This window comes from Mesoplodon mirus, assembly GCF_964341445.2.
Source record: "Mesoplodon mirus genome assembly, chromosome: 7".
Taxonomy (NCBI): domain Eukaryota; kingdom Metazoa; phylum Chordata; class Mammalia; order Artiodactyla; family Ziphiidae; genus Mesoplodon; species Mesoplodon mirus.
The window spans coordinates 103,738,162-103,765,492 of NC_138983.1; the positions used below are offsets into that span (position 1 = coordinate 103,738,162).

The following is a 27,331-nucleotide window of genomic DNA, read 5'->3' on the forward strand; positions in this document are numbered from 1 at the left end:
TCGCCTTGTGGCTTGGGTGGTTCCACAAAGCAGCCTGAGTGCAAACTAGAGCGTGGACAAAATGGGGTCACTCCTTTAAGGCACCCATGGTCTCACCCATTTCAGCCGAGTGCACTTGGGCCCAAAGGAAGCCATTTTCTAATTTGATCAGAGGTGGTTCCCTGATAAAGGGCTTGGGTTGGGAGAGGGGCAGCCAACGCACAGCTGTGACTGAGCTTTGATTCCCTGGATTCCTTCATTGCTTCAACATGTTTCTTGAGCTCCTTCTAGGTGTCAGGCCCCGTTCCAGGCTCCGGGGAGGGAGAGCCAAGCAAGACAGTCAGATTCCTGTACTCACAGATTTGGGAGGGGTTGACAGACAATAAAAGTAAACGGATGAATAAACAAGCCCACTTCAGAGAGCAGTGGTGCTGTGGAGAAAATAAACTGTGTGTCGTGGTGGCCAGCGCTTCAAGGGGGGAGGCCAAGGGGGACCAGCTTAGTGGGTGTGCAACCATGGAACTCAGGTGGGACTTGAACCCGTGGGCTGGGACTCGAACCCAGTCAGAACCCACTATCTTTTTTTTTTTTTTTTTTTTCTTTTTGCGGTATGCGGGCCTCTCACTGTTGTGGCCTCTCCCGTTGCGGAGCACAGGCTCCGGACGCGCAGGCCCAGCAGCCATGGCTCACGGGCCCAGCCGCTCCGCGGCATATGGGATCCTCCCAGACCGGGGCACGAACCCGTATCCCCTGCATCGGCAGGCGGACTCTCAACCACTGCGCCACCAGGGAGGCCCAGAACCCACTATCTTTTAATCGAGATCACGCATCTGGTCTCGGGACTTAATAAAGCTCAGGTTCTTTATGTCTCATGCAGAAAGAATTCAGTGAGAGACAAAGAAGTGGATTTCTTTAGAGAGAAACACACTCCACAGACAGAGTGTGGGCCATCTCAGAAGGCTAGAGGCCCCCAAATATGGGGCGGTTAGTTTTTATGGGCTGGGTAATTTTATAGGCTAATGAGTGGGAGGATTGGGACAACTCTAATATTTTGGGGAAGGGGCGGGGATTTCGAGGCATTGGGCCACCACCCACTTTTTTTTTTTTTTTTTTTCTGTACGCGGGCCTCTCACTGTTGTGGCCTCTCCCGTTGCGGAGCACAGGCTCTGGACGCGCAGGCTCAGTGGCCATGGCTCACGGGCCCATCCGCTCCACGGTCTGTGGGATCTTCCCGGACCGGGGCACGAACCCATGTCCCCTGCATCGGCAGGCAGACTCTCAACCACCGCGCCACCAGGGAAGCCCCACCACCCACTTTTTGACCTTTATGGTCAGCCTCGGAACAGTCCTGGTGCTGGTGCGTGTGTCATTTCGCTCATGTGTTACAATGAGCCTGTAATGGGGCTCCAGTTCCCCCTGGAATTCGAATCTTACGCCCCCTTGGACCTAGCCGATTCTAACCAGTTTATGCTGTATCCTCCACGGCTATGTCCTTCTTTTAGAGAGGACCTGTTTCAGGTGGGCAAGGACAAGCCAAGGGCAAGCGAGGCTGCGTGGAGTGAACAGGGGATTGTGGGGCTGGGCAGGGTCGGGGGGTCTGGGTTTTTATTCCAAGGGTGTTGGGAATCCAGTGGAGTTTTTTAAGCCGAAACTGACATGCCTAGAGACCTGAAGATGATGGGACCACTCATAGACGAGGGGAGGGAGAGAAGCAGGTGACAGGGAGGAGGCAGTGAGCCTCGGAGGGGCACATCACTCTGAAGGCAGCCAGCGCGTAGCAGGAAACATGCCCACAGCTGTAGAAGCCAGGCATAGCATTGAGTCGCACGTGAATCCCCATCTCTGTATGAATCTGTGCTTTTCTTCTGCCTCACTCTGCAACTTAATCACACCCAGCCCCACCCCCTGCTGCCCCCAGGTCTCTGCTTATTCTCCTCCCTCACTTGGGATGTCCTCAGATATTTTCTGAGCACCTCCCCCAGGCTAGGTGCTGTTCTGGGCACCAGGAATGGAAGGATGAACTCGCTGGTCCTCACCTTCCTCCCGTATGTCGGCCAGTGAAACCTCATCCAAGCATCAAGCCTGTCTCAGATCCCACCTTCTCCGATCAGGGAGTCGGACAGACCTGGGTTGGGATAATGCTTGAGATGGGCTGGACCCACTCAAAGTGTGGCAAGCCCCAGAGGGATTTCCAAGTAACTGAACTGTGTCCTGGAGGCAAAGCTCATTTTTAAAATGAAATTCTGGAGCATTTTGTGCTTTATTTCATAGACATTCTTGATTGAAACCTACCACTAAAACTGGGCCTGATGTTCTTTTAAGAAAAGAACCGTAGGAGATAACCCAATACCACTGCATTTATGCACCCTTCTTCCCACTTTTATTCAAAATGATACTACAATGCAAGAGGGAAGAGATATGGGGAGATATATATATGCATAACTGATTCACTTGGTTATAAAGCAGAAACTAACACACCATTGTAAAGCAATTATACTCCAATAAAGATGTTTAAAAAAAATGATACTACAGTAATGGAGTAGTTATCTATTGCTGCATAACAAGTTACCCCAAAATGTAATGGATAAATCCCCAACTAATATTTATGATCTCCCCCAGTATCTGTAGTTCAGGAATTTGAGAGGGGGGTGACTTAGTTCTCATGAGTTGCAGTCAAGATGTCGGCTGGGGCATCAGTCATGTCATCTAAAGCCTCAGGGGGAGCCGGAGGATCCCCCTTCAGAATGGCTGCTCATATGGCTATTGGCTGGAGGCCTTAGTCCCTCAGCACACATGCTTCTCTCCAGGGCTGCTTGAGTTTCCCCAACACAGCAATTGGCTTCCCCCAGAGTGAGTAATTCGAGAGAGAGCAAAGAGGAGGCCACAGTGTCTTTTATGACCCAGCCTGAGAGGAAACAGTCCGTCATTTCCACAGTATCATATTGGTGACCCATGACAGCCCTATTCAGGTTGGGAGGGGCTACACAAGGCATGAATTCTAGGTGGTAGGGATCATTGGGGCCATTTTGGAAGCTGGCTGCCGAGAAAAATAATAGGCGCCCTGTAACAAACATAATTTAGCCACTTTGTGTTCTTGGGACATATTGCATCATTTGACCCTTACAATAACTCTGTGTGGGACAGACAGTGGGAGGTGAAATAGCTTGTCCAAGACCACCAAGCTAATAAGTGGTAGAGAGGGGTCCAAACTCAGAGGACTGTGAAACCAACCACCCCATCAATAGTGTCCAGCAGTGCCCTCTGCCACACGCCCGTCTCCTGGCCTCTGGAGAAGAAGTCCTAGACCTTCCCTGTGCTGGGACTTTGTTCCCCAGGTCCATGGTGTGGCCTCTCCTCCCAGGTTTGGCTGGCCTGTGCCCACAAGGGGCCCCCAAAGGCTTCTCCTCTCGCTGGTGCTGACTGCCCCTCATTCTCACTGAAGCCTCAAACCCTGTTCTGTGGACTTTGCTCTCATTCCCATTCCTGCTCTGGTACCCTTGGAAAAAGCCTCCCCAGTCCTAGGAGGGCACCGGTGGTGGCCCGGGCTTGGAAAGTCTTGTCCAAACGTTGGCTGACAGCCATGGTGTTGCCAATAATCCTTCCTGCCTCTTTCACCTCCATGAGTCTTTTGTTTTGGTTTGGTTTGGTTCTTTTACAGAGATGGTGTCATCTTTGCAAAGAGACGTGTTAGTAAAGGATGGTCAAGTTCAACAACTACAACAGGAGGTGAATCAACTGAAAAGTGAGAACAAAGAAAAGGATCACCAGCTCGAAGCCCTCAGCTCCAGAGTGAGTGTCGGGTCATCAGCAAATTGTAGCTGCGAAAAGCAGACACAGTGGAGTCACATGACACACGGTGGTGAGATGAGGCCAGTGCCCAAGGACACAGGGAGGGTAGCTGCTGGGCAGGTGGCCAACTTCTCTGAAGCCTTTCAAAGGACAGTGTGTATGTGGCTCAGAAGAAGCATAATAGATTTTCAAATCCAGCAAACATTTTCTAACCCCTATTATAAATGAGTTTGTTTAATCCCAGCAACAAACACACCTATGAGCATATACTGCCATTGCAAAGTTTAACATTAAGCAGAATACGATCTCTCTGTGAGCACGGATGACCACACGGCTGCATCGTGGTCCCAGCACCGCTGGTTCTCATAACTGTCTTCACAGCAGAACGTCTGAAGATCCAGATGCAAACACGCAGACACTCATTTCTTCCTTAGACTCTAGTGTGTAGAATGTCTCAATGGAAGATGAACGTGGTAGGCAAGCAAAGAGCTTTTTACATGTAACTTTGACTCTTTGCAAATCTTGCCTTCAATGCTAACTTTAGAATCCTGCCCCTATAGGATAAGATTTCTCAGTATTTGCATGATGTGCCTGTTTCTGTGAGTCAAGGTAAAACCTCAAAGCTTTCATCTCAGGTGGCAACTCAGAGATTCCCAGAGGCTACCCGATAGCGAGGTCTGCATGGGGGTGGGGTGAGAACAGATCTTGAGGTTCCAAGGAAAAGGCACAATAAGTAATACCTGGTACGTAGTACCATACCCAGTTTGGAGCTGGTGAAAGGCACTGCACGAGCTTTGGGATCAGACAGACCAGGGTCCCATCCCAGAGCTTTCTTTTATTGTAACTTATTTGGCCTCCATTTCCCCATCTGTGAAATGGGGATGACAAAATCGTTTTCCGAGAAGTGGGAGGCTGGTTTTCGTTGTGCTCTTCTGCCTCTGCCCTGGGTTGGCTGCCTGGCCAAGCCCTCTGCATTCGTTTCTCCCAAGCAGAGTGTCTTCCCAGGCATGTGCTATAGCTGTTTAATGTGGTGTGTGTGCGTGTGTGTGTGTGTGTGTGTGTGTGTTGGGGACGGGAAGGGGATGCAGAGCTGGTGCTAAGTAGAAGGAATCTGCAAAGACAGCACCTGCTTGGCTCTTCTACCTCCTGAAGTGCATTTGGATGATTTATGTCCCCTTTTCCCCTTCCTCGTTGACCTCAGAATGAGGTCCCTTCTCCTCTACACTGTGCTGGCCAATAGCACAAGGGCTCGTCACCACCAAGGGTACTGCTCTTGTGAACATTTGAGATGCCTTTTTTTTTAATGACATACATCATGTGTGTTAATTTTAGAAAAATAAGTAGATGACATTGAGAAGAAAAAATAAAAAGAGAGGAGAGGAAATGCTACCTTGAGAAATCAGTGTTAATATGTTCATGTCTGTTTTTCCAGTCTTGTTTCTATATATTGCCTAGAAATCAATCAATCAATCATTTTATAGTTAATTTATACTATGCACATTTTTTAAATTTTTAAATGCTTACTATTTTCCCGTGCTAATAAATCAACGCTCTTATCATTCGTCTTAAAAGCTACATACTTTCTCCTGGATGTACCCAGTGTTATAAAGTGGTCTGCTGTTGTAAACAACACTTGGGTTGTTTCCTCTTTTTTTTTTTCTTCCACTGTTACTGACAATTCTGTGAAGAGCATCCTTGAAACTACAGATTTACTTATTTCTCCAGTCATTGTCCTTAAGGTACATTCCTAAAGTGGGAATTGCTGGGTCAAAAGAAGGCACATCCATCCTTATGCCCTTAATGCCTGTTGCCAAGCCGCCCTCGGGCAAGACAGCTCCGTTTACCCCTCCACACCAGTCGGGGCAGTTGTGTCTTTGAGATGCAACCTGCACAAAAGCCCTAAGATGGACCCCAGCTCACTGGCTCGGCCCCCTCCACCCTCACCGTTCACAGCGTGAAAACATCCCAATTCCTGCACCCTAAGTACCCAGAGTCTACAAAGCTGGATTTCCCCTGCAGTGAAGTTTGCTGGCTTTTGAAGAGGAACTTAGATGCTCTATTCCTCAGAACTCAGGAGAGGGGTGAACTGGGAAGGACTGCAGGATCCCGTGCTCCCATCACACAAATGGTCTCGCCTCTCAGAATTCAGAGGTGTGATTGGGTTATACAGCAGGAAACACTCCTGGGCGTGAACACAGGTACTTGGGACCCCCAGCCAAGCCCCCGTGGCCTTGTCCTTTTTCTCCACAGTGCTCAGTGCTGAAAGAAGAGTTACAGAAGGAAGATGCCCAGGAGGAGAAGTGGGAAGCCCAAGAGAAAGAGTTAAAACTCTGCAAAACCGTGCGTTGAACCTCCTGACCCCTAGGTGTCCACTGAAAGCGTAGATTGTGGCCTTGAGCGTTTTGGAGGGGTTCCTTGGCCCATTAGCTAGCACAAGCTCTGGGGCTTTCTGGGTGTTTGTCTGTTAATGTAGTCTCCTAATTCTTTGATTTGCTGGCCTCAAAGAGATGGGTGAAAAGACCATGGAAAACACACTCTCCCCAGATTTTCTGGGCAGTTGGCTCAAGGCCCCTCATCAGGTTTCCCCTGGGGAAAGGGATGGGAGGTGGCCACCGTATGCTGCTAGAAATTCACCGTGGTCCCTACCCCTGGACTTGTGATGCCCAGACTTTCATGATCCACTGTCACAAGTTTTATCACGGCCATGAACACTGTTATTAACACAACTCTTCTTGAAGTATTTTTGCTTAAATACATTCAATTTTACAACAATTCATAAAAACAAAATAGAAAGCAAATGTATCACTGGCCTTGTATGGAAGGTGAACATAAAAATGAATACAATGAAAAGATGACCACTCAATGTAAATGTTCACCCCCTGTACCGGCCCGAACCCTCGTGCACATCACCAGGCATACGTTTTCCATCCGTTGGGAAGGACGGTGCCTGGGACGGGGGCAGGAGACATGTGTTCTTCTCTCTGTCAGGAGCACACTTCTCTGCCTCAAATGAGAAAAAAGAAAAATGTCATTGTTCTTTTCTTCCAAACTGTGCCCATTGTGTCTTCCAAACAGCCCTTATTTAGATTGAACTCAAAAATGTGCCCCAAGGAAAGAGACTCTAATGAGTGGATAGGTATCTTGTACTGTTTAATCCAGGATCCATGCTGATCTTCAAAAGAAACTCAAATTTTCCCTCGCCCAGCACTTTCATTGCATCCGTTGAAAGAAAGTCTACTTTGCCTCAAAGATGTGGAATTGTCCCCCAAGGGAAGGAATGAAGCGAATCCCAGACTAGGTTTCTGCCTTAATGAACCAGATGAAATGAGTTGTGAAGTTGACTTCCCTGTTGTTGGAACTCTTTCAGCAAATCCATGACATGGAAAAAGAAATGAGGAAGCTCAGGGTGGAGCTGAAAAGGAGCAGTACCGAGCAGAGCCTGATCTCTATGACGCTGCGGGAAAAGAACAAGGTATGGCAGGGACAGGTCGGCCTGGGAACCACTCTGGGGCCAGCACTCCACCTGCATCATCTCTGTTCATCCTCACAATGACCCCATGCGGTCTGTACTGGTATTAACCCCACTTTACAGTCGGGAAAACTGAGGCTCACAGAGGTGAAGGAAGTTATCCAAGTTCACTTGCATAAAGTAGTTGTGGCAGAACTTGAATCCAGGTCTGCCTGACTCCAAAGCTCCTGTGTGTAACCACAACCCTAGACTGCCTTCAGATCTTAATTGTGAAATTATCTAAGAAAGAATTGATCCATTAAATCAAGTTTGCCAATGATGTTGATCCAACTTAAATTCTCATATTGATTTTTTTTGTCTTTTTGTTCCATCATTGAGAATGTTTTTAAAAATCTCAACATGTTTGTCATTTGTGTGTTTCTTCTTTTAATATGAACGATTTTTGCTTTATATATTTTGAGGCTGTGTTACTAGGTGCATATAAATTTAGAATCCTAACACTTCCTGTAGAGCAAAACTTTAGATCATCATGAAATGTCCCTTTTCATCTCTAGTAGTGTTTCTCCCTTAACGTCTCCTTTGTCTTTTAGCTTCATCACTGGCTTTCTGTTGGTTAGAGTTTTCATACCATATCTTTTTCATATGTTCTCTGTCAATTTTTGTCTTAAGGTTTAGACATATGCCTTCAAATAGCGTATCATTTTTACAAAATCCAGTTTGACAATCTTGACTTTTAGTCCATTTATATCATGTAATGACTCGTGTCCTGGGGTTTAAATCTACCTTCTTGCTCAATACCACTTGTACCATCTGTGGTATGTTCCTTTTTCTCTCCTTTCTTGCCTCCTTCTGAGTGGATGGTTTTCTCTTATTCCACTTTCCCCCTCTATTAGCTTGGAAATATTTCACTTTTTTACTATTCTTTTAGTAATAGTAAGACAATAGCATTCATCCTTGACTCACCAAAATCACACATTAATTAAGTTTTTCACTCTTCTACTATTCTCTTAGTAGTCATCCTGAAGACTACAATATGCATTCTTTTTTTTTTTTTTTTTTTTTTTTTTTTTTTGCGGTACACGGGCCTCTCACTGTTGTGGCCTCTCCCGTAGTGGAGCACAGGCTCTGGATGCACAGGCTCAGCGGCCATGGCTCACGGGCCCAGCCGCTCCGTGGCATGTGGGATCCTCCCGGACTGGAACACGAACCCATGTCCCCTGCATCAGCAGGCGGACTCTCAACCACTGCGCCACCAGGGAAGCCCTGCATTCTTAACTTACCAAGAGGCAATAGTAGTTGATAATGATGCCCTTCTCCTTGACAGTGCAATGAGTTTCAAACACCTTAACTTCACTTACCCCCTCCAGATTTATAAGCCATTGCTGTCATTTTCTAAACTCCTCTTGATAGTTAAAACCCCACAAGACATTATTAGTGTTTTTATATAGTCAGTATCATATCCACACATTACCCTTACTGTTGCTTGTCTTTTCTGCATCTCTGATCACCCACCTGGGTTCATTTTTCTTGTGTCTGAAGAATAGCCTTTAATGTTTTCCCTCATTGTGGCTCTGCTGATGACAAATTCTCAAATGTGCCTGTGTGTCTGTCTGGAGATGTATATTTAACCTTCATTCTTAAAACACATTTGACTGCGTATTGAATTCTACAATGGCAATTCTTTTCTTTCAGCACATTAGATACAGCATTAGATATGTCACTATTGTCTTGTGGCTCCTATTATTTCTTTTTCTCCAGTTGCTTTTAAGATTGTCTTTTCCCTTGGTTTCCAGCAGTTTTATTATGGTTTATCTAGGTGTGGATTCAGTTTTATTTACCTTGTTCAGAGTTCGTAGGGGCTTCTTGAATCCCTGGCTTGGTGTTTTGCCTTAGTTCAGGTGCTTGGGCTCTGTACCACACAGGCAGTGGGGAGCTACTAAGGCTTCTGAACAAGTGACTGATGCAATGACATTCGTGGACAGTAATCAGGGTGAAAATGATAGTTACAATTTCTCACGTACTAGGAGTTACCTTGAACATTTCATCTCTTCATCTTCACAACAGCGCTGTGATCTAGAAATCATCCTCTCCATTTTACAGATGAGAAAGTCAAGGCTACTAGTTACTAGTAAAGTAACTAGCCCAATGGCACAGTCGGTTTTGTCTGACTCCAGGTTCGGCTGACTTCAGTGACCCTGGCGTAGCAAACAGCCACATGCTACTGTTTACACTGAAATTAATGAAAATTAACTAAAATTTTTAGTTCAGTTCCTCTGTCACACCATCCCCATTTCGAGTGCTCGATCCCCAGATGTGCCTGGTGGCTGCCGTATTAGACAACACAGCCTCGCTCAGAGTACATGTATCGTTGCAGATAGTTCTGTTGTGCAGAGCTGCCTTACAGCTGGGTAACTCTCACAGTACCGTTAAGATTGCACTGGAAGAAACTAAACTCGAGGCGAGGAGGCCACTTGTCACAGTCCAGCTAGAATGTGAGAGGGGTTGGAGGACAGGCATGAGACCCCCGAGTGTGAGAGAGGGAGCAGGGCGGCCGCTGAAGGTGACTCTGAGGCTTGGGGACGGGAACGGGGGCTGTTCATGCAGAACACAGATAAGGGCAGAGTCCAAGGCTGGACTTGGCTTTTGCAGCACATGAAAAAGGCTGCTGACATAGAAGTCAGAGCATGTTTAGACCTGGGAGAAAACTAAGGCCCAGAGAGCTTAGATGACTTTTCCAAGGTAACGGAGCTGGGTAGAGGCTCTTCCACTGGACCACACTACTCAGAAGAAAGCTCTTAAGGGCTTTTCTGGGTCTTTTATTACATCCCTGTGATCCCCCTCTTCAGATCCCTAAAAACACAGCCTGTGAATTTGTTTCAGCACAAAAACTTTCCATTTATTTACGAGAGTTTGCCTCATTTCCTGTTAGTGCCAGGGCCCAGGGCTCAGCAGGTGCATCCAAGAACTGAGCAGCTGTGAGGCCTACACTGGCCAGCCAAGGGTAGCGTGGAGCACGCCCAAGCTTACCGTGTGTTGACTGTTACCCAAGCAAGGGGGAAAAAGTAGGCAAGCTTCTCCACTTTAAATGCCTTCCTTGGCAGGCTGCAATTCTTAATAGACATTGCTTTGGCAAGCCTCCAGAGAGGTTACCACCAGTGAGTGTGCTCAAAGTGGTAACGACAAACATTTATGATAATAAACCCAATCATAACATTTTCAAGTACCCATCACGAGTTATTAGAACGAGACTGTACGGCGGACATTCCCGTCCCCCTTTCATAGGTTACAACAGTACTTAACCCTCTCACAGAGCCCTTAAGCACTATTCCAAACATCGAATCCCCACAATGACTCTATGCAGTGATACTAGTATCATCATCCCCATTGGACAGATGAGGACACTGAGTCACGGAGCAGTGAAGTAACTTTCCGAGTGTCGTACGGCTTGTTAGGGACCGAGCTGGGATGGGAGTGTGCGGTAGAACATAGTTGAGCCCCGGGTGCAGAGCTCGGCCCTTTCCCGTAGGGGGCAACTCCCTGTGAGTTTGCCTCCACCCTGTGCATGCCTGTGACCCCTGCTGCTGGGCTGCAGCTGTCCCTACCCCTCAGGGACTCCCCCACTGCCATTAGCCCCCCCAGAAGGGTTTCCCCAGAGGGCATGATGATCACATTAGCAGCAAGCCCTCGGTTTCATCATCCTTTCAGGTTGAAGAGAAGCTTCGGGAGGATTCCAGAAGGAAATTGCTTCAGCTGCAAGAAATGAGGAACAGAGCAAACCTCATTAAAGCCAATTTGGAAAGGGCAGTAGGTCAGGTAGGCGTGCTGCAGAGCCCCTTCACGGGCCCGTGCTCTCCACGGAATCCCACACCCAAGCGGCCGGCAGGGATGAATGAGGAGGAAGACGGCCTGCCTTAGTTCACCCGCTTATTTTCTATACGAAGAAGTGTCTAGAAAGAACTAGAGCTGAGATTCTATCTAGATCTAGAGCCTGAGCTCTTAACCACGATGCTCTACTACTTCGCTATTAGTTACTAAGCTAAGCATCATTTTTCTGTGTTTTGAAGAAAGTTTCGTGAACCTTTGTCCCGCCCCCAAAGGTAGTGGAAATGACTCCTGTGTTAGTCCTGTCCCCCATCAGCTGCAGTTCCCCTTCCCCTCATTTCAGATGAAGATCAACAGTTCTCGGGAATCTCAGCAGTGTTTGCTGCAAGAAGAGTTACGGCAGCATCTGGCAGAGAAGGAGAAGCTAACCGAGGAAAGGCTACAGCAAGAGGAGAAGCTGAAAGCCAGAGTCAAGCGGCTAATGGCAGAGAAATCGGTAAGGTGGTCCCCGTCCTTCTCTTTACTACTGGAAACTGATGAAATGGGCTTTCCTATGAGAAACAGAGGGCACGTACTTAGATGGAGGAATCTCAGCAACTCCTTGTTGGGAACTAAATTAATTAAAGAGGGTGAATGATGTAGGAGGAATTAACATGAAGCTTGAATCCTAAAACTCAGAGATCAACTTGAAGATCAACTTGAAGAGGCAAGGTTATTGAAATGTCTAGAAATGGTACTTTGTTTATATACCGCAGCTGATTTTATTGATACAAATCCCAGTCGTTACTGCGGGTCCTGGTTTGTGTCTCAGTGAGTGCAAGACCAACCAATAGTATTTCAGTCTTTCTCTTCATGCATATCAGGGGAAACACATGGCCCAAACTGCTACTTACTTTTCCAGAAACCAGCCAATTAGAGGATACTTTACAGTGGCACCTCTCAACTCAAAGGTGTCCACGGATCATATGGGGATGTTGTTGAAATGCAGATTGTGACTCAGCAGGTCTCGGGTGGGGGGAGCCTGGGATTCTGCATTTCTGAACAGCTCCCAGCTGGTACCGATAGCACAGCTCTGCAGACTACATTTTCAGCCACAAAGTCTTAGAAGAAGGTTTTCCCCAAGTTGGCCGATAAGAACCACCTGGGGCTTCCCTGGTGGCGCAGTGGTTGACAGTCTGCCTGCCGATACAGGGGACACGGGTTCGTGCCCTGGTCTGGGAAGATCCCACATGCCACGGAGCGGCTGGGCCCGTGAGCCATGGCCACTGAGCCTGCGTGTCCGGAGCCTGTGCTCCTCAACCGGAGAGGCCACAAGAGTGAGAGGCCCACGTAACGCAGAAAAAAAATAAATAAATAAAAGCCCCTCCAGGGACTTCCCTGGTGTTCCAGTTGTTAAGACTCTGTGCTTCCGCTGCAGGGGGCGCGGTTTCGATCCCCGGTCAGGGAACTAAGATCCCGCATGCCGCATGGTGCAGGCAAAAAAAAAAAAAGCCCCTCCAGGACCAAATTTGGTGTGATTATTCAGAGATGAGACCAGAATGACAACAAGTGGAAACCCAAGCTTAGAAGAACATTAGAAGAAAAAAAGAAATAAAACATGGGGAGGGAACATAGGGGGGATCTCTTATTTATAATGATGCTAAGTAGGTAGGAAAGTTGGAAATCTTCCTAGATGTGACTTTGTATTCGAAATGAAATTTTTAAATTCCTTCTCTGCTGAAGCCCTGTAATGATATTTTCCAAGGTACTAAGTAAGTGACAGGGTTTCTGCTAATCCATGATTTGTTCATGTTTCTTCAAATACAAGAGAGGGAGTTGTGATCACTGATAAAGCTGCTGTCCTCACCATTCTGGCCACAGGAGCAGTCCTTCAGTGATCTAGGAGCCAAGTGCAAAGGGTCCCGACATGAGGAAGTCATTCAGTGTCAGAAAAAGGCCTTATCTGAGCTTCGTGCGCGAATTAAAGAACTTGAGAAGGCCAGCTTGTCAAGTAAGTTTCCTCCTGCCTAGTCACCCCTCTGTGCTGAGAACCATGGGCCCCAGACTTGAGGGTTCACTTTAGGGACTAACCAATTTGCCAGGACCACCATCTTCTATCCCCATCATTTCATAACTAAAAAAACATAGTTATAAAAAAAAGATGGGCAGGAAAAAAAATAGATGTGTAGGCATGAGCTCAGAGTCAAGAGCAGGCCTTGATATTAAATAAACAGGATTTCATGAAAAACTCAGAACCTTGTCCTTCTTTTTCTTATTTCACTGTGGCCCAGTGGAAACTTTTTCATAGACGCATGCTGTGCAAGGACCAACCTTGGGGAACTTCCCAGGATAAATACCCTGTTTAGAGGGAATAGGGCTTTCAAGAAACCAAGCTTGCTGCTGGGTGGAGCCCTGGGCTAGGACACAGAAGCCTGGGTTCAAGTCCATCCTCACACCTGTGGCCGAAGGTTCCCCCTCAGTGCCCCCGCCCTGGGAGGCTGCAGCCTCATATGAGCTGTGTGGCCTTGGACAAGTCATGTCACCTCTCTGGGCCTCGATGCCTCACCTGCCAAGGGAGGATGGTGAGCTAATTAGTACTGGCCTGTGGTAAGTGTCCAGTAAATAGCAGCTGTGACTTTTACATGCAGTAACTTCTTCCTGAGCCTTTGTTTTGAGTGTAAATTATTTCTTTTATAGATCACAAGGACCACATGGATGAATCATTTCTAGACTTAAAGACCCTCGGGATGGAAAAAAATGTTCGGAAAATATTGGATGCAAAACCTGACTTGCCAACTTTTTCAAGAGTAGAGATCCGAACGGTAACCAAAGAAACTTTGTATCTGCATTGACTGACACGTGGGGAGGGTGGGCATGAGGACAGACACGAGCCGTGTGCCCTGGCACCACTGTATACATCATTGGTTCGAGGCCAGGTCCTCCCTGATGGGCTAACACCTGTATGGACTGGTTGGTGCCTGGCCGTACCAGTGATCCAATGTTTGAATAGAAAGGCGGCTTCCCATCGTGTACAGCATGATATAACATTGCACTGATGCTGGCCCGGACAATCTCTGGGCCCTCCTTTTCACATCACATGTTGTATTCTGCAGAAAAGATTCAACAAGCTAATGTACAACATTATGCCATGAGCTTGCCTAACATTTGCTTTTTGCTATAAACTGAAAAACATGAACACATAAAGGGCAGCAGAAGGGAGCCATGATGATTAAGAAGACACAAGTTCTAGAATCAGAGACCTGTGTCCTAATCCCAGCTCTGCAAGCTCTGTGACCTTGGGCAGGCTCCTAACCTTTCTGGGACTTCAATTTCCCAGCCGTAAAATGATGATGGAAAAATTAAAGGAGATCATTATGTAAAGTGCTTATCCCAGTGCCTAGTTCATAGCGAGCACTTTAATAGATGATAGTTATTATTGTCAAACAGTATTTAAAGAGTATTATCCAAGAAAACCTTCCTTTCTTAGGGAGCATAGTTTGTGTTTTCCAGGATTTTCAGAAGTACTTTGATTGTTAGGTTGAAAGTGCCCTGTATCCTAAATGGATGTTTGATCGGGTGTTTGACTGACACATGACAATGGACAGCTCAGGCCAGCGTGGCTTGCTGCGGCAGCTGGTCTAAACCAGCTTTTGGAAAACATAATAAAGCCATCCTCTCTGTACCAGCATTTTCTCCTACAATTTTTCTAGACATTTGCTCACACGTCTAGAGATGTGAGTCTTCAGAAACTTGTTGGTCTTCATGATAAAATCGAACCTTCCTTCTCTGAGGTTGGGAGTAGAGTGACCATCTCCAGGTGGGGAGCTCAGCTGGATCTCACGTCCTGATGGTCCTGCTTCCAAGACCTTCTCCTTGGCAACAAGCCCTCATCCCACCACTGACACCACAGAGCAGGAAACCTCCTAACTCTCAATCCTCCAAGGTTGGCAGTAATTAAATGAAAGAGCAGGAGGAAGAATAGCTGACATCTATGAACTGCTTAGTGTGTGCCAGGCGTTGAGCTCAGCCGGCTCCATGCCTTATGTCATTGAACGATCGTAGCAGCCTTGTGTCATAGTTACTATTATTGTCCCCATTTAACAGATAAGAAAAGTTAAGGCTTCAGGAGGTCAAGTAACTCACCCAAGGTCACAGAATAATGATTGAAGACACACCAGGGGTGTGTCCCTGGTGGTGTGTCTGCTAGCCTGCAGAGACCGGGTGGGGACTGTGTGCTTGGATCCTGTAGCCCAGGCTCTTCCTTAGTGACCCTCCCCTCAGGAAAAGAGGGGGCGTCTGGAGAGGTACAGAGGATGCAGCTCAGGGTAGCTGAAGACACTGAGCAGCATCTCAGGTTCTTTTTGCAGCAGATCTGCCCGGTTTATTGTCATCTTCAGATACCCTCTTTTATTCTCATCTCCATAGATACATAGACAAATATGTCCACTCTTATCTATCACAGTCACTTTGGGGGCCATTATAGTTTTTTAGTTGTTTTGTTTTTAAGCTCAGAGGTTTTCAGGGTAGTGCCAACAAATGCTAGGGCTAAGAGATGCTCATGGCAAGCATTAAAAGCCAATTTATTTTTTAAGGAGGCTTATTAGGGTTATTTGTAGTCGTTCAGATCGGGTAACCTATTCAGACTGGTGGCCATTCCATGCAGTCATTTGGGTTTCCAGCAGCCAGCTGGCTGGTTGGGGTCTTAGGGAGATGCAGCTGCAAACACTATCTGCATTGTCTCCCGAAAGGGTCTGAAGTGATGCCCACCCACCAGGTTCCAGAGCTAGGAGAAGGTTGGGCCAAATTTTGTGAGGGTATGGTTTCTGCTGCACAGAAATGAGATTCCTTTAATAAAAAGGAGGGAGGCTATTTTCCACTTAACCTTCATTCCTTCATTCCAGAAACATGCCCACTATGCACCACTCGGTGCCAGGTGCCATGCTGGGCACAAGGAGGGAGATAGTGAGCAAAAGCCGCATGGTCCCCATTTTTCTGGAGCTTGTCTTCTCAACATCAGCGGTACTGATTTTTTGAGCCAGGTAACTCTTTGTTTAGGAGACTGCCCTATGCATCGTGGGGTGTCTAGCAGCATCCTTGTCCTCTACCCACTAGATGCCAGCAGCAATTATGACAACCACAAATGTGCCCAGGCATTGCTAAATGTCCTGGAGGGGGTATGGTGGCCAGAGTCACCCCCGGTTGAGAACCACTGGCCTAAAGGGAAGACAGACGAGACGGTGGCCAAAGGACGGCACAAGTGATGCATCATTTCAAAGGCAGTCGTGCTCTGAAGGGGTAGGAACACAGTCATAAAGAAAGCAGTTCACAGAGTCAGAATGGATTTAAAACCAACTCTCTTGGCGTGGACATATATACACACACACGCTACCAAAGGTAAAATAGATAGCTCGTGGGAAGCAGCTGCATCGCACAGGGAGAGCAGGTCGGTGCTGTGTGTCTACCTAGAGGGGTGGGATAGGGAGGGTGGGAGGGAGACGCAAGAGGCAGGGGATATGGGGATATATGGATACGTATAGCTGATTCACTTTTTGATACAGCAGAAACGAACATACACCATTGTATAGCAATTATACTCCAATAAAGATAATATAAAAAATCAACTCTCTCGAATTATTCTTTCCAGTTCTTCCATTATTCTTTGGGTTATTCTTCTGGATGTAGAAAATCATAATGGAATGCCAAGAGAGTTTTTCTTCTTTTTTTTAATTTCAGCCTCAAAATGGCCTTTCCAGCCCAGGGTCCATCATGGTCTCTGAGAAGATAGGGAAAACGGATGTGGCTGAGGCTTTAGATCTTAGTGAAAAGCTGGTAGGTATACCCAGCATCAGTCCCCTCCTGTCCAAACCTGCGTGCCCTGCAGATAGTTTAAAACCAACGCCACATACATGTTTAGTTGTTACAGTAGCTCCACGAGACCCATCTCCTATCCCAGCATGGGCTGGAAATTGCAGAGCCCAATTCCTTGGGAGACTGGGTAGTAAGAATGAATGTTTATGTCTGTTGTCATTCCCCCTCCACCCCTCCCCCCAATTCTCAAAAAGGCATAGTGTAAATGGATGCGGGGGAAAAAGAAAGTCGTACTAAAAGCCCCAAATGCACTCATTTGCAAAGCATGTGTTTCTTCTCTGCAACTGCAGAAAATGAATGAAACAGAATTAGACGTTTGCCTCCTCAAAGGGGCCACCAGCGGTCTTGGGCCAGGCCTCTTACCTGTGAAACGCTTTCTCGTAGTACATGGACATGAGCAAAACCCTCGGGACTTTGATGAACATCAAAGGTATGTCAGGTCACGTGTCCATGAAACACCTCTCCCCAAAAGAGAGGGAGAGAGTCTACCAGCTTCGACAAAGAGACCTGTACCTGGTGTTTGATAAGATCACCCTACTCAAGAACCAGCTGCAGAGAAAAGAGGAGCTTTTGAGACGATACGAGAAGGACATTGAACAGCTCAAATATGGCTCATGTCTCCGGCAAAAGGCCCAGGCCTCCATTCTCCAGGCTAAACCTCGGTGCAGCTGCAGACCCGTAGGGACCAGGACAAGAGGACAGAGGCCTGGGTGTGGAGGGGGGCAGGCGGGATGGTGACTCAGGGCCTGATGGACCCAAGTCTCTGGGCAAGAAAGCAGCAGTTAAAGTACCCTACTATTAAGGAATAAGGTGCACCTTTTATAAATGTGTCTGATGTTTCACCATGTGTGTGCTTTTCATAATTCCATCCTATTTTCAGTAGTATCCGTTCCCCCACCCTCTCTGGAAAATTGGGAGGGGCTGGTAGCATAACCGTTGCCCCCTTCATGCTGCACGTCCACAGCCAATGGGCTATTTATTCTTCCCTCTAGTCCCCACATCTTCAGCCTTCCCCCCACTTGTAAGGAAACCGCGAAGCCAGGCATATATGGAAGTGTTCTGAGGATCTCCCAGGTCGGGAGCATTGGTGGTGAGTGAGAAAGCTGAGGAGAAAAGAGACTTTGTCTCTCCTCTGTGCTCAGGCAGAGCAAAGTGTCGGTTCAGATGTACCAGTCACAGGTGGCAAAGCTGAAGGACGACATCTGCAAAGAGGCCGAAGAAAAGGCGTTGCTGAAGGAGGCCCTGGCGCACATGGAAGAGCGGCTGCACCAGGAGAAGAGGGTCACCAGGGCGATCAGGCAGCAGAAGGTGAGAGGTCCCTGCTCGGAGCAGAGCCTCTGAGGCTGCCCCTCAGCTCCCTTTAGAAACAGCCAACTGAGGTCCCAGTGGGATCCAGGCAGCACAGAATGCATTCGCTCATTGCAAAGGAAGGTGGCAGAATAGCTTTAGCATTAGGCAGACATAGGTTTAGACTCTTGTTCTGCCATTTACTGTGTGACTTCAGGCAGCTTTTTATTTTTTTAACATCTTTATTGGAGTATAATTGCTTTACAGTGTTGTGTTCATTTCTGCTGTGTAACAAAGTGAATCAGCTATATGCATATGTATATCCTCAGATCCCTCCCTCTTGCGTCTCCCTCCCACCCTCCTTATCCCACCCCTCTAGGTGGTCGCAAAGCAATGAGCTGATCTCCCTGTGCTATGCAGCTGCTTCCCACTAGCTTTCTATTTTACATTTGGTAGTGTATATATGTCCATGCCACTCTCTCACTTCATCACAGCTTACCCTTCCCCCTCCCCATTTCCTCAAGTCCATTCTCTACATCTGTGTCTTTATTCCGGGCTGCCCCTAGGTTCATCAGAACCTTCTTTTTTTTTTTTTTTTTTAGATTCCATATATATGTGTTAGCTTAACCTCTCTGAGACTCAGTCTAGCTTGCCTCTATTTTTTTTAACTTTCTTTTTTTTTAATTTAATTTTTATTTTATATTGGAGTATAGTTGATTTACAGAGTTGTGTTAGTTTCAGGTGTATAGCAAAGTGATTCAGTTATACATACACATATATCTATTCTTTTTCAGATTCTTTTCCCATATAAGTTATTACAGAATATTGAGTAGAGTTCCCTGTGCTATACAGTAGGTCCTTGTTGATTATATATTTTATATATAATAGTGTGTATATGTTAATCCCAAACTCTTAATTTATCCCTCCCCACCACATTTCCACTTTGGTAACCATAAGTTTGTTTTCAAAGTCTGTGAGTCTCTTTCTGTTTTGTAACTAAGCTCATTTGTATCATTTTTTTTAGATTCCACATATAAGTGATATAATATGATATTTGTCTTTGTCTGACTTACTTCACATAGTATGATAGTCTCTAGGTCCATCCATGTTGCTGCAAATGGCATTACTTCATTCTTTTTTATGGCTGAGTAGTATTCCACTGTATATTTGTACCACATCTTCTTTATCCACTCCTCCATCGACATTTAGGCTGCTTCCATGTCCTGGCTGTTGTGAACAGTGCTTTCTGAGACTCATAGTCTAGCTCGTCTGTATTTTTTTAACTTTTGATAATTCGTGTATTTTATCTTGTTTTTTCTATCCAGATAACTATTTTTTCTACCAGTTTTATTGAGACATAATTGACACACAGCACTGTACTGAGCTTAAGGGTGTCCAGCATCATGATCTGACTTCCCTGCCTCCTGAAATGATGACCACAATCAGTTGAGTGAACAGCCCGAGTGTTTTTAAAGGCGGCGCTTCTGATTTTCATTGTTCTGCCAGGTGCCAGGGATACACCGAGGAATAAGCTCTCTGAGAATAAAGATTTGGGTTTGCTATTCTGAGTAGCCAGAATAGTACTCCAGTCTTTCTGACTTGGGGCTGTGTATTTGTACACGCATGCTTGCGTGTATGTGTGTACATGTGAGTATGTGCTGTGTGTTTGCATGTGTGTGTATTTGCATGTGTGTGTTTGTTGCCTGCATGAGCTCTAAGGAGGCCAAGGTCATAGAAGGGTGCCCTTCTCCTCAACCAGGAGGTGATGGTCAGATAGTTCCTTGCAGAAGCCTGCCCTCCATCCTGAGAACCTTCTAGGCAATAGGTTTCCAGACAGCAGGCTCTCTGGCTTAGAGCCCCAGAAATGAAAAGTGGCTGTCCTGCTCTGAGGGAGCCTGGATGCGGTGTTTCCAGTGCTCACTGCTGTGAATTAAACATCACAGGCCTTAGTCTGCATGTGTCATCGAGCTGCCTCAGGCAGAGGACAGTTTCCTTTCACACCAAGCAATGCCAGGGAGAGCTGGGCCAGTGACAGAGTTGTGACTTTCCCTTTGATGTGCCCTCTGGAGAGCTCACCCCTCCCCGAAATGCCGCCCCCGCCCCCAGGGCTTGGCAGACTAGGTCCCAAAGCAGAGACACCAGACCACAGAATGGGACAGAGAAGGGCCCAAAAAAAGCCATTGTCATGTACTGAAAACCTGAGGATTTACATAATCAGGCTTCACATGCATTATTCATGGGCTGCCTCATTCATACACAGTGCAAGGGACAGGCCAGCCTGTTTGTCAGGAAGAAAACAATAATACATCTTAAAGTTTTGCTGGATCCTAAAGGGCACTTGTATATATCTGTCTTGGCATCCGTTCCTTCCAGGGAGTATATCTTCGTTGTCTTTAAGCAGAAATGAACAGAAAGTAGAATTCCTCTTTTCTAAGTTTTACACTTAGTATTTTCACAAGGAGCCTTAGTTTTTTAGCCTCCTGTATGAAACTTTGAAACTCTTCACCCGTTCACAGAGGTGGCAGTGTTGAAGCACTGAGATGAAATTACACATCTTTAGCCTCAGAATTGCCCACCCCCCCAAAAAAAATGGAGTTTGTAGTTTTAATTTTTGACCATCTCTTCACCAAGCAGACCTTTCAAGAATCAAAAGTCCTATTTCCACACTAATATCTCTGGCTGTGAAAATGAGACTTGGTATAAGATGCTGGGCCTTCACAGCGAACTGGGTCTGTGGCTCTGTCCATGTGGCAGAGGGACGGGAACCGCTGCCCAGGCCGTGCTCACTCGAATCCACTTCCCACATCACTCAAGAAGCCGGCAGTGTCTCTCAGAGTTCAGAGGCCAGATTTGGAGTCAAACAAATAGGGGTCAAGCCCCACCGCTGCCCCGAATGACCCTGAGTAAGTGGCTTGACCTCTGTATCCCAGGTTCCTCAACAAAAGCAACCAAAACTGTTAGCAAGGGGCCTACTCCGTGGGGCAGCAGGAGGGTTAAATGGCAAAATGCCTGCAGTGCCTGGCACATCACAAGCCCCGTTTCTAAGGGTGAAGAATAGGCAGCTCATGGATGGGTGGGGATTCCTCTATTTCTTTCAGGGAGCTTCCTGCCAGCTGACGCCTTCCCCGGTCCTCCCAAAGCCGCCAGCTCTTATGGGACGCGCTCTTCTCTTTGGTGAATACGACTAGGCCACGGCCAAGAAAGGACCCAGATACCTTTTGTGAATGGGCTAAGGCTGGGATTTTCAAGAGGAAATTTTTAAATGCACAGAAGTTGCCACTTGGGAAGCACGCAAGCCCTTTCTTAGGGCTTGAAGTGTAAGAAAGGCTGAAGGGCACCGGCTGCTTCTGGCAGGAGAAGCCGCTCAGCTCTCCTGCCAATCAAATCTCCAGCCAATCAAGTCCTGGCTAGGGGGCGTGACCACCGCTTTGCCTTGTGGTCTCAGCCAGGAAAAGCCCCTAACCTTCCCTCTGCTTAATTAGCTCAGATCCCTCTTCTTTAAGATGAGAATAAAAATGGCACCTAGCTCGTAGCCTTCCCAATGGGAGCTTGTATACAAAAGCCTTAGCACATAGGACCACAAAGCATTCACCCTCTCCTACCATCGTCATTACCCTCACTATTCTCTTTAACTCACTATCTTCCAAGATTTCCTTGGGCCCAGGTATTCTCAAGATTCTGGCTTCCTCCGTGCCACTTGTGTGTTTTGTTTGTTTGTTTGTTTTTGCGGTACGCAGGCCTCTCACTCTTGTGGCCTCTCCCGTTGCGGAGCACAGGCTCCAGACGCGCAGGCTCAGCGGCCATGGCTCACGGGCCCAGCCGCTCCGCGGCATGTGGGATCCTCCTTGACCGGGACACGAACCCGTGTGCCCTGCGTCGGCAGGCGGACTCTCAACCTCTGCGCCACCAGGGAAGCCCCACAATTGGTAGATGTTGTGTAGGAGGAGCGTGGGATGGGAGGGGCTTGGGGTGGTACTCTTCCGCCCACAATGATGAAGTAGAACCATGTGGCCAGGCCTATGCAGCATACGGATAGAAGAAGGCTAAAGAAAAAGACCCTCCCGCACCCCCTTCATCACATCCCAGTGTGTTCAGTAAAGTTCATGAAAAGCAGGTGCACAGGGGCCAGGCTCTGCCCTTCAGTGCCCAGTTGCCCACTGACGGAACTTAATCCAGGAAGGAATTTTGCAGCAATGTTCAAACTGGGGTTCCCTGGAGCCTTTGGGTGCCATGGAAAGGTGTGACTCTCAAAGCACACACACCTTTCTCCCGCCAGAGAAGCTCTCCATTATCTTATACCCCAAGTTCCTCATGGGATTTTGCTTGGATATACGGTTCTGCCAAAAAAAAGGCGGGGAATGGGGTGGGAGAGAAGAAGGCTGTTGGTTTAAAACTAACCCCTGCTTTATAATATCTGGGAATTTGGATAGTGATTGTCTCAACTGAGTTTGTGATAAATACTAAGTGGCTGCAGGCTCGAGGCCTTCTCCACGGAAAATGCCTGGAGGGCAACTGTCAGTTCAATACGGGCCCATCAGCCTTCACAGACAGTCCTCTGAGGGTAGAGTTAGCATCCTTCTGGGAGAATGGAAGAGTCTTGTAAGCACCTATGCCCTGTCCCAAAAGACAGCCTTATTTCCTCCCTGAGTTTTGTGACTACCCGGTAGGGTTGCCAGATTTAGGGGAAAACAAACAAACCAAAAACACGATGCCCAGTTAAATTTTAATTTCAGATAAACAACAAAAGCTATTCAGTATAAATGTCCTAACTATTACACGGGGCATATTCACACTCACAAATTTGTTGGCTTCATTCTGAAATTCAGATTTAACTGGGCATCCTGTATTTTATCTGGCAACCCCTCCAACATTTACTGAGCACCAACTAGACACCAAGCAGGGAGGTTCTGAAGCAGGTGTCGCAAGATGGCAGCCCACAGATATATTCCATTTGGCTCATGGGATTTTTTTTTAAGTTACATTTCAAAATAGGGCAGTTTCCTGGAATACTCTGGATTTCCAGCTTCTCTGGGAAACTTGGAAGATCTGGCGACCCTAGGCCCACAGACCCACAAGCCACCATCACAAGCCTCCATCTTCCAGGCCCCTTAGAAAGGCCCTGGGCTCGTGTGTTTGCTGCTGTCCACCACCACCCCAGCTCACTTCACCCACTTCTTTTCCTTTCCTGGCCGCTGTAGGAATCAGGTTGGCGACCCCAGTGGATGCTCAGGGCTCTAGGAGAACGTCTCCTTCCTGACACCACTGCACATTCACCTGCGGAGTGTCAGTCTGCAAGGGAGACCCCAGTTCCCTCTCACTTTTGTGTCTCCAGTGCCTAGGGGATGCTCTTTCTTTGATGAGCTGCCCCTGAGGTGCAGGGTCTTGAGCAGATCAGGGTCAGCAATAGTAATCAAACCCCAGGGGAGCGGCAAGCTCCAGGTTTTCAGTGATGCTGGCTTCCCAACAGGCCCCTGTAGTCCCTGCCAGGGAGGTTAGCCACTGGGGCTTTCAACATTTCCACTGGGTGGAAAGCCACTGGACATCTACAGCCTCTTCCACTGATCTAGGAGGCTCTGCTTCCAGCTAAAGCAGATCTGTCCTCCAAGAAGAATACAGTATCCTTCATAGCCTTCTTGGTTGACCACCTCCTTCTCTGCTGGAATCTGGAACAGAGATTCCCTAAAAGGTGCAGCAGGACAGTGTAGCGTTGCCCCAAAGCCACACCCCCTTCTGCAGACCTCTATCCTCACCTCCTCACCTAGGAAGGCTCAACATTCCATCCAAATGGGTAGCATCTGAAAGTTGAGAAAAATCCATTTTTCTCTGATGCAAAAGGCAAAGAAGAACATAAGCTAAATTTTGTCAATATTCTTTCTGTGTTAAAGAGACGAATGTTTGGAGAGCTGATGAAGAACTCAAAGATGCAGAACTCACATTTCCAGGTGAGCCAGAAGAGAGAAGAGAGAAAACCCTAGAACGTCAGCAGGAAGCCCAGTGGACAGTTATCCCACATCTATTATGTATTGAGCATTTGACATGTGCCGGGCACAGAGCCAAACACTCGACGTGCAGCATCTCTTTTAAGCTTCACAACAACCCTATGGGGTGGGTGTTGTTATTATACCCAATTTACAGATGAGGTGTCTGAGGCTCAGAGACTTTCTTTGTCCAGAGCCACACAGCTCAGTAGGAGAGCTGGGAATCAGTGCAGATCTGACACCCAGGTGAGTGCTAGCTTTTCCTCCTTTAGGTTAGAAACCTCCAGGTAATAAACCTGATACATTTCCAGTGGTATTTCTCTTAAATTTCAAGGAAGCATCCTCTAGAATTCTCTTCAAAGTTGAGAATTAAGACTATGAAATCTTGAACATGTTGAAACATTGCCATTGACAAATCAGCCCTGGAACTGGAATTAAGCCAGTCCACGTTCCCACTTTGCAGACAGTAGAGGCGAGCTCTCAGGAAGCTAGAAAGCCAAACACATTTTGGTTGAATATGAGAGAGGAGACATTCAAGTTTGATAAAAGGCCACAGTCATGCTGAGGCAACCAAATTATCATGGGAAGAAACGAAGATATTCTAGGTGAGGGATATATTTGAAAAATAGAAGCTTCTCAACCAGCATCCTTGTGCAAAGACCAGAAGGTGGTTACTCCCCAGAGCAGGATGTTAAGAGGATAGAGAGCATCCTGAGGGCCCCACTTGATCTGAGACGTTTGCCACCCTGCAAAGTGGAAACGACTGGAAGTTTGTTACTTATTCACTCACATATATGACTGAGCTGGGAGGAGGCAGAAACTGCCCTACATCTAGGTTTTGTCTGAGGACCACCTGCGGATGTGAAATGGCAGAGGAGATATTGGGATGGGCCCCGGATGTTGTGGGAACATTGTGCTTCTCTGAGATGTGAGACGCCCTGGAACTTCACGCTGCCTCTGGCTTTAACAGAAGCGGGGCAGATAGTGCTTCGGCTAAGAGCAAAGAGCCAGCTTCCCATTCTCCCTGCCCTCCAGCCTGAGCTTGAAGTTTGGTGTCTAGGATCTCCTCAGTACAGAAAGGTTTCCTCCAGGTTCCTTGCCAAGTGTACCTTGGGCGACTCCATCCCCAAGAGTGGGCCTTGGGCTTCCCTGGTGGCGCAGTGTTTGAGAGTCCGCCTGCCGATGCAGGGGACACGGGTTCATGCCCCGGTCTGGGAAGATCCCACATGCCGCGGAGCGGCTGGGCCTGTGAGCCATGGCCGCTGAGCCTGCGCGTCCCGAGCCTGTGCTCCGCAACGGGAGAGGCCACAACACTGAGAGGCCCGTGTACCGCAAAAAAAAAAAAGGGGGTGGAGGGGGCTTTTTTAAGGATATAGGGGTGAGTGCCTCATAAAAACTGGGAGCTGAAAGAGAGACTGGCCTCGAAATAGAACTGGTAAGCCATCAGATCTCAGGCATCATCTCTTTTATGCACACACAAGCGTGCGCACACGCACACATAGGCCGTATCTCCTCTCTGTGTCTCTGTGTGGCTCCCCTGATCTCTGCTCTCTCCAGTCATGTGACAGGAAGGAATGACCTCATGGTCCCCCAGTTCAAAGGACCAGCCCAGGAAGCAAGTAGCATCTTAGAACCCATAACCCAAATCCTGGGAGTGACCATCTTAAAAGCCCAGCCCGTGCCAAGTGCCCGATCAGCTATGACCAGGGACAGAGTCACACACATGGCTGCCTGGATCCAGGAGTAGTGCTCAGAAAAGGGTTAGACAGACCCCCTAGAGTATGCTGCATTTTACCCTCCTAAGACATCAGAGACATAAGGCATTCAGTTCAGTAACAGCTTTTCGAGAGAAAGTCCATCCCAATGAAATTGCCTATCATCAGAAACTCCTGGTTCAAAAAAAGATGCAAATGTCAGAAGAAAACGTTATCTGTGTATCTGGAAGAGTGTACACCAAAATGTGAATAAGGTTACCTGTGGGTAGTGTGATAATGGTGGATCATTTTACCTTCGTTTTGCTCACGTCTATGTGTATATATAAATATTTTTTACAACAAAGATTTTATTTTCAGTAAAAAAAAAAAATGCCATTTGAGAAATATTTGGGGATCTCCCTACAATTATAGAGTTTGGGCATTTGTTGCTCTTGCTTGTTGTAGGTTGGAGCCAGAAAAGGCACCCCAAAGATGGACCAAGGAAGGGAGATGCTGAAGAGAGAAATGTCCAGCAAATCCAGCCAGAGCCTTCTGCTTTCTAAACCTGGTGGAAGGAACTAGAAACGTCGTCCCGCTGGGCCTCGCGTGATCCTCCGTGACTCAGTGTAACTCTTCTGCGTCCAACTACTAAGATGCTTTTTTAGGACATTAAAGTTTGCTACCCTAGTGTGTTGCTTCCTAGACTGGTATTTTGCACAATACTGTATTTTGGAGTGTGTGAGGAGAGGGGTTCTTTTCACAGATATTATGAATGTAAACATACACAGGCATATGAAGAATAAGTTTGAAATTCAGACTCCTAGGCCTGGTAGATGCAATTATGTGTTTGGGTAGTGACAAACCCAAATGTCACACCTCCAAGGAGCTCTGAGAAGCCCGCAGTGGAGAAAACCCAGGGCGTGTACTGGGGCCACAGGACAGAATGGTAACCTCAGGGCTGTTGGGGCCATGGTATAGTGCATTTATATCTGAATTGATTATAATAAATGTGAACAGCAACCAGTTTTATCGCTTCCATAACAGTGAGTCATGTTTATATGGCGCTCTGCGGTGTTCAAAACACTTCTCGTCTAATCCTCTCTCAAGCCCTGGGAGGTAAATAGCATTATGTTCCCCATTTTACAAATGAGGAAGCTGAGGCCCAGAGAGGTTAAATGGCCCGTCTAAAGTCACACAGCTAGTAAATTGAAGAATTGGGGCTGGAACCCAGGTTTCTAACTCCATCTCACGCTGCCCATTCTGCCGCACCAAGACAGCCCAGTAGGTCAAGTCCCAGGCCATCAGGACAGACCAAGTACCCAGTCATCAAAGAACACACACTGCCCAGGTGGACACACCCCTTTCCCGTGGTGTTTGAAGAGACCCTCATTTTTGCCTTCTCTCCAGCCATCTGTTCTCTCCCTGCCTTTCTTGTACGGCCAGAGACCACCAAACAAAACAGGAGG

At 47.3% G+C, this 27,331-nt stretch overlaps 1 protein-coding gene across 1 annotated transcript in view; it reads left to right on the forward strand.

Moving 5' to 3' along the window:
• The window catches only part of LOC309808926 (forkhead-associated domain-containing protein 1-like), a gene marked incomplete at both ends in the record, with an annotated part of 92,965 nt that extends 66,518 nt beyond the window's left edge, over positions 1-26,447 (forward strand). Inside the window, 10 exons of the mRNA XM_082629493.1 lie at positions 3,638-3,768; positions 6,019-6,108; positions 7,136-7,240; positions 10,943-11,044; positions 12,926-13,049; positions 13,736-13,860; positions 16,772-16,867; positions 17,291-17,511; positions 18,049-18,214; positions 26,331-26,447. Of these exons, the coding sequence (XP_082485619.1) occupies positions 3,638-3,768; positions 6,019-6,108; positions 7,136-7,240; positions 10,943-11,044; positions 12,926-13,049; positions 13,736-13,860; positions 16,772-16,867; positions 17,291-17,511; positions 18,049-18,214; positions 26,331-26,447 (1,277 nt within the window). The remainder of the gene's footprint in view (positions 1-3,637; positions 3,769-6,018; positions 6,109-7,135; positions 7,241-10,942; positions 11,045-12,925; positions 13,050-13,735; positions 13,861-16,771; positions 16,868-17,290; positions 17,512-18,048; positions 18,215-26,330) is intronic.
• Positions 26,448-27,331: the final 884 nt, after the last annotated feature.